This window comes from Triticum aestivum, chromosome 3D (genome assembly GCF_018294505.1).
Source record: "Triticum aestivum cultivar Chinese Spring chromosome 3D, IWGSC CS RefSeq v2.1, whole genome shotgun sequence".
In the NCBI taxonomy this organism is placed as follows: Eukaryota; Viridiplantae; Streptophyta; class Magnoliopsida; order Poales; family Poaceae; genus Triticum; species Triticum aestivum.
The window spans coordinates 511,883,955-511,891,431 of NC_057802.1; the positions used below are offsets into that span (position 1 = coordinate 511,883,955).

Consider the following 7,477-nt stretch of genomic DNA (forward strand, 5'->3'; position numbering starts at 1 on the left):
CCCCCGCCCCGGCACTGCCTGCGCCGGCACAGCCCGACATGACGGCGCTCTGGAACACGGCGTTCGCCTGGGCCGGGCCGGCGCCGACACTCATCGACCTCACGGACCCCGAGGACGACGACGACGCCGCCTAGGGCAGCGCGCCGCCTCGTAGTTTAGGCTGTTTTTTTATTATTTTTTTTAATGCAAATGTGGACGCGTGGACTCTCGCCGGCCTTCGTGGCCGGCTTTAATGTTTAATTAATGTTGTTTCTCTTTTTTTTAATATGCATGCGTTCTTTTTTTTTATGCCGTTAAAATGGGTTTAGGCCAGCGTTGGGCACACGCGCCGACCCAAATGCGGAAGCGGGCATCCGTGTCCGTCTGGCCGACCCAAACGGACGGCCGCACCTTAGTTCATTTGTAATTTTGCGAAAAAAAAACCCTTCCACCTTTTAAACTGTTACTACTAATCAGCCCCCACTGCTTCTTCCTCCTTCCTCCGTCACCCGCCCGCACCGTGGTCGCCCCAGCCACCGCCGGCACCAGCCGTCGGGCCCAGAGCTCGACGACGGCCAACCTGCGCTGGCCACACCGGAGGCTGCTCAAGCTCCTGCTGCTCCGTGTTCATCGGGAAGAACTGGAGCGAGGCCCTGGCCCCCGATCCGGCCCCCGCCAGCGAGGCCCTGGCCGCGCTCTCCCTCCGTGCCGCTGACCTGCCCGCGGAGTTCGCCGCCGCCGGACACGAGATCGCCGCGGAGGACGAGGACGAGGGGTAAGTGACGGCCGCGTCCAGAGGCGGGAGCAGCACGGCCGCGTCCCGGAGGAGGGAGGAGTTCCAGGGGCTCGAGGAGGAGGAGGACGGCTACGGCGACGCCGGTCCGCCCAGCCTCAGTAGCAGCGGCTACGCCGGCGAGCGGGGGGAACAGCGTCACGTCCAGCGCCAGCGCTGCCTGCGGCATCGAGGAGCCCGACCCCGCCCCGCCCCTCGCCCCCGGCGCCGAGGACTGGGCGCGCAGCAAGAAGCACGCCGACGAGGTCCTGCTCCTTGTGCTGCCGCCAGAGCCCATAGCTCGTGTTCCTCAGGAAGAAGAAGAAGGTAAAATTCAGTTAAAATTTCAGGTTTCAGGTTTCAGTAAATTTCAGGTTTCAGGGTTCAGTTAATTTGCTAGTACCCCAAACTCTGAATTTACTGTGACTGCTCTTTCAAGTGCTGATGAACCTGCAAGATAATTGCTGAAGATAATTTGTAAACTTGTTGCAGACTGTGACTTGGGGAGGTTGATGCATCCAGAATCATTTCAAATTTGGAAAGAAGCATCCATTTGAAAAATGCTACTCCAGTCTCCAATAGCAACACAAAATATAGGGAATTCTAGCTTTACCAAAAAATTGAGCATGGCATCTACAGGTTACAAAAAAATGAGCATCTTCTCTGCATTTATAAAGCATTAGGATAGTGAAAGTATTACTCACTTTGATGGAATTCTAGCTTGATGATCTGACAGTGACAAATGTTGCAAATTGATTGAAAGCACTGTAATTCAACCAAAAATCTACTCTGAACAGTGCTTGTAAATTCAGTAACTTAAACTGAGATAAAAAAAAATTGAGTGAATACTCCACTGTTTTCAGTGAGCAGTACTCCACTATTCAGTTTGATCTGGTATTAATCTCAGCTTGATCTTTTCATTATCTCTGAATTTCAAAATAGAGTCTACATACTGCAAAATTTGGCACTACATCCAGTTTGGCACTACATAAACCTCTAAATTCAGAGCACTACATCATCCAGTTTGGCACTACACGCAGCTCTAAATTCCGACTAAATCAAATCTGACATACTGGACTACATCAACTGCAGGATTCCACTCTAAATTCAGACTACATCAACAGCAACTACTTGACCGGGATTTGGAGTAGTGCATTGCAAATCGAACTTGTGCTGCTGCTCCAACGTCGGTTCAGTACAGAAATATGTTGTGTTAGATTGAAGATTGTCAATCTTCCTTGTTTTATTCCTCAAGCCACAGAATAAGACTAGTCCACACATACACAAATTTGATAAAATTCAGAGCGCATCAGCATTGCACTGCACTATCAAGAAGATGAAGAAGAAATTCCAAGAGAACGAAGGGAGGAGAAGGGGGGAAAAGGAGACCTTTTCTCCTGCGAACTCCTTAGTGAGCTCCTCCACCCTGTAGGCGGCACCCAGGATACCTTGAGCATCCATGGCTCCTCCACCCTGGAGGCGGCATCCATTGCGCCTGCATACCAGCTCCGGCTCGCCGCCCTCGGGGATAAACGCCTAGTTGGCCGCCGCGCCGTCGGACAGCAGATCGACTAAAAAAATCCAAGCTTCATGGTGGGGAACGAGGAGGCGGCAGCCCGGCATGGGGGATGCAAGGCGGCGGCGGCGTGGGGCGGGAGGGGCGAAGAGGAGGTGGCGTGCGGCGGGAGGGGGAGCAGGCGGCGTGGGATGGGAGGGGTGGTGGTGGAGAGGAGCGGCATGGGGCGGCGTTCGGTCGGGAGAGAACGAGGAAGAGAGCGAGGAAGAAGGTGGACCTCGGGTTTGGTCGGGGAAACGCTAAGGACTATGCAAAAAAGCCATGGGGACAACTATCCTCGGACGGAGGGAGTACTTTATAGGAATCTAAACGCTCTTATGTTTCTTTTACAGAGGGGTAGTTCAAAGTGCTCATTTGGTCATGGTAGTTGGTGACAGACAAAAGTTTCAGAATAGGTGGATCATATGCGGAAGACACATGGAAGGAGCCTCTCAGAGCAGAACAAGTGGAAGTAGAAGGCCACCACGAACCCTAGGACGAACCCGACAGCCGCTTCGATACTGGACTGGTCATTGATCCTGCGCAGCCTGATTGGTTTCAGCCTCCATCTTCGACTCCGGGGCACTCGTCTAATGGTGCACCGCAAAGGTCCCGGTTCCCGGCAAAGTATAAAGACGAGAAGTCCTGCGCAAAAGTGGGGATAGGCCCTGAGAGCAAATTGTCTGCAACATTGAACGAGGTTAACCGACCAAGCACACTGAAACGCTCTGGAATTTGACCTCTGAGTTGGTTATGCTGAAGGTTGAACGTGTTCAGGTATGCCAAATTTGCCATACTCTCTGAGATTTCACCTGAAAAGTTATTGTATGAAAGATCCAGAGATGTCACAAACGGTATCTGCTGTCCGATGCCGGAGGGAATCGGTCCTGAAAAATTGTTATTCGACAGGTCCAAGCCACTCATGCTTGTGTAATTTTGAAGACCATGAGGAAATGGGCCTTCAAGTCCTAGGTTGCCGAGACGCAGAGAGAGAACTCTGTCCTCGTCAGGGTGCCAGCATTCCACACCAGTAAAGCGGCATATGAAACCAACAATGTCATTATCAAAGTTCCAAGAGGATTTTAGTACACCGTTGGGATCAATCACTGATTGTTGCACAGACGTCAGGCACTGGATATCTTGTTCAGAACCAAAACATAACGATGAGCTGCTCAAGAGGAGAAACAAAAGGAGGAACTTGGTATCCTCGGCCATCACTCTGCCGGGCCAAAACTCGCAACTTCTCAATTCCAACGCCAGCGCCACCTGACCAAAACATGTGTAAGAACACTTATAAACTCGGATTCAAATAAACCAGACCAAGACATGGAGACACTACAAAGCAGCCTTCAGAAAGGCAAATAAAAATACATGTTTACTTGCTTTGTTGATTTCATGTACAAATAGTTCTTGGACAAGATGATGTATTTCCCAAAACTCACCAGTTGATGCAGCCAAAGCAGAGACCACCGCCTGCAAAGATTGAACGGGAGCAACGCTTTTAAAACGGAGAATCCCTCCATTAGAGGACATAATAATTTTCCTGTTTAATTCTAAAGTCTTGTTGACGCTAGCACATTGCACCAAGGCAACCGAGATTCAGTCGGCCGGCCGGCCGGCCGGCAGGTAACGTAACAAGGAAATTAGTGCTGTGTTGGCTTAGAGAAAGTTTAGGTTTAGGGAGTTAACTATGTTAGGAGTTCAATCATATGGTGTAAGGTGATGTCCAGAAAACATTCTAAAAAATGGGGGGACTGCATTTTAGAAACATGGAGGACACTCATGGAGCGCCTACTCAAGACCAGAATGACGGAGCTTCAAGATTGATGAAAAGTCACCGGATGTGTCCCGTTGTCGACGGAAAACGTCGACTCCTGCTGAAATAATATTCCGTCTTAGGCCGCACTTGGATTCGATGTAACTAATTACGGGGGTGTTTATTTTACACTTGTATCTTACCGGCCGCTCAGCAATTTTCTGCTGGAAACTAGACGATGAGCCGAGACCTGTATTTTTTACAGATGTATTCAAAGGCAACATGACAATCCAATCAGGGCCTTAATGGGACATACATGTTTTCAAATCTGAGATTTTATTCCTGATGGACTGGGGGTAGCCTCTTAATCATCCAACCACACGTTGATTCTCGAAAGCAGAGATATGCTAGAAGAACATAGAAAATAATTGGAATTCCTACGAAAGGAATTTATTACAAGATAAAGAAAACGAAAATATAGAAATATTTTGGAGGAAGACATGAAATTTGAGACAACTCACGAAATATTGAGGAACAATCATGGAAATTCATGAATACGGTGATTTGCGTGAATGATCATGATTTTTATGAGTTTTTTACTATCCTTTTATGAGAATGATTCTAAATTTTGTAAGTTCTAGTAGACCTCCTAATTTATTCGTTCATATTCCAAGTTCTGAGATGTTATTGTAACTTTTCTAGGACATTTATGACGTTTTCTTCATGTTTTCCCTTACTCCACCCTAACTTTTCTATAACTGTTTTTAATTCCATTATTTGTTCATTTAAATTGATTAAAGTGTCACGAGTGTGTAACCACTGCCACATGATCAGCCATACCACTCTTTGTAAGTTTGGGAGTAAATCTGCTATCACAAGTTATGGTTCAAATTTATTTGTTTTGAAAACTGGAGACCAAATTGACAAAGCTTAATCAATAGTGGAGGGACCAAATTGACCCAAAAAAACTGTACATTACCACTTCCCATTGATACCGGGCTTAGTAAAGCATGAACAAGATCACATAAATCCTCATCAGTTCCCTCAAGCCCAGGCGGCCAGGCACAAAAGTTTTGTTTGAATCAAGGAGACATTTTCAATACACACCAGAATGTACACAAGCTCATCCTTTTGGACACGCATATGAGTTGTTTTCCGACAGTGTTACCACCCAATGATGAACAGACCAACACAAGCAGCACGCAGCAGGTGCATTCTCCTGCTAGTTCATTTTGCACATCCTGTTTTTTTTTTTTTTGCGAGACATTCTGCACATCCTTGGCATCCCTGGGTGACAAGCCGTCGACCTCCGTCCGAAAAAGCTTGTCCCTCAAATGGATGCATCTAGCACCAAGTTAATGCTAGATACATTCATTTGAAGAACAAGCGTGGGACAAGCTTTTCCGGACGGAGGGAGTAGATGCATGGATCATGGCCATCAGCCCATCACGAACCCCATCCATGCATCAGGCTCTCCACAATAACAGAAAACGAAACTGAAAGAAGGGAGCTTCCACAGAAACCATTCTGCTCTGTTGATGGCACACAACCTTGGGTCTCCCTAGAATTTCACCCGGAACACGCGAAGGTGTCCTCTTCATGAGCAAAGCCTTTCAGGAGGAACTGGAAATGGGGAGAAAAACACTGCAGAAGTGCAGAGTTTCATAGGCTAGCCGGAGCTGCCTTGTTTTTGTTCCTTTAGAAATGTGGACAGGGTACAAATAAGCACGGTCAGTTGATGCCTCACATCTTTCTAGAAGAGTTGAAATAGTGTGCGTTAACAAGCACCGGCAGTTGCTAGTTGCCAGGCATACATATCATGTGAATTAAGATAATCGTTACTGCAGGGAACAAGCTAGGAAAGACTACTGTCGGAAGTGCTCATTTGGCCTCCGCAAGCTATGCCAGACAAAGTTTGAGAATAACAAGTGAATCATATGCGGACGACGTTGGCACGAAACCTCTCGGAGCAGACGAAGCATTGCGGGAAGTAGAAGGCCACCACGAATCCCACGACAAATCCGACGGCCGCTCCGATGCTCGACTGGTCGTTGAGCCTGTGCAGCCTGATTCGTACCGGTCTCCATCTCCTCTGAGGGGTGGAGCACTCATCCAAGGGTGAACCACAAAGCCCTTGGTTACCAGCAAAGTTCGAAGCCGAAAAGTTTTGTAGCAAAGAAGGAATAGGCCCTGATAACAAGTTCTCCGCAACATTGAATGCGGTTAACCGAGTAAGCAAATTGAATTGCGGTGGAATTTGACCGCTGAATTGGTTATGCTGAAGGTTGAGGATATTCAGATATGTCATATTTGAGATATTCTGTGGGATTGAACCCGTAAAACTATTGTACGAAAGGTCCAGAGATGTCAGGTACGGCACCTGCCGTGAAATGTCCTGAGGGATTGGTCCTGAAAAATTGTTGTTTGACAGGTCCAGGCCGGTCACGCTTGAACAATTCTCTAGACCTTGAGGAAATGGGCCTTCAAGTCCTAGGTTGCCAAGACGTAAACTGAGAACCCTGTTCTCGTCATGGTACCAACATTCCACACCAGTAAAGCGGCATATGTAAGCATCATTGGGATAGGGATTTTCAAAGTACCACGAGGATTTGAGTACGCCGTTGGGATCAATCACTGATTGTTGTACAGATTTCAGGCACTGGATATCAGCTTCAGAACCAAAACACAACGATGAGCAGCTCAAGAGTAAAGCCAAAAGGAGGAACTTGGTATCATCAGCCATCGCAAACATGGAGTGAAACAAACAGCAGCTATGCTCGGCCCAAACCTGCGGCTTGTAAATTCCGACGCCACCTGACCAAAACATGTGAAAGAGCACTTATAAAATCGGATTGAAATACCAAGACATGGAGACACTACAAAAAGCAGCCTTCAGAAAGGCAAATAATAAGACATGTTTACTTGCTTTGTTGATTTCATGTACAATAGTTCTTGGACAAGATGAGGTGCTCCTGAAAACTCACCAGTTGATGCAGCCAAAGCAGAAGCCACCGCCTGCAATGATTGAACGGCCCAACGCTTTAAAACAGAGAATCGCTCTAATAGAGCATATAGCAATTTTCCTGTTAGTTTCTGAAGTCTTGTAGACGCCAGCACATTGTACCAAGGCAACGGAAATGCAGTCGCGGCCGGCCGGCCGGCAGGCAGGTCAAGGTCAGCAGGTTTACGTACCAATGAAATTAGTGTTGTAGGCCTTGTCAAAGAGAAACTCAGGGAGCACAAAAAAGCCCTTCCCTCCTCTCCTCTCCCGCGACTGCGCCGCCCCCGCGGGCGGCCGGCCGCGCCCAGCCCTCTCCCCCGCGCGCCTCTCCCTCCCCCTTCCTCTCTGCCGCCGTCGCCGGCGCCCGCTGCGGGCCTGGCCCGGGCGACGCTGGCGGCGGCGGCCCCCTGGCTT

General features: G+C 48.4%; 1 protein-coding gene and 1 pseudogene across 1 annotated transcript; both read right to left on the reverse strand.

The window, feature by feature from the left end:
* Positions 1 to 2,727: 2,727 nt before the first annotated feature.
* LOC123080078 (probably inactive leucine-rich repeat receptor-like protein kinase At5g48380) lies at positions 2,728 to 3,521 on the reverse strand (annotated as a pseudogene).
* Positions 3,522 to 5,995: 2,474 nt separating this feature from the next.
* Positions 5,996 to 6,805, reverse strand: LOC123075139 (probably inactive leucine-rich repeat receptor-like protein kinase At5g48380). The gene has a single exon (XM_044497810.1). It carries the CDS (start codon positions 6,803 to 6,805, stop codon positions 5,996 to 5,998), a length of 810 nt encoding a protein of 269 aa, XP_044353745.1.
* Positions 6,806 to 7,477: the final 672 nt, after the last annotated feature.

What these genes read in the sequence shown, in the direction of transcription:
- LOC123075139 (XM_044497810.1), bottom strand. Translation starts at nt 6,805, where the DNA reads ATGGCTGATGATACCAAGTTCCTCCTTTTGGCTTTACTCTTGAGCTGC.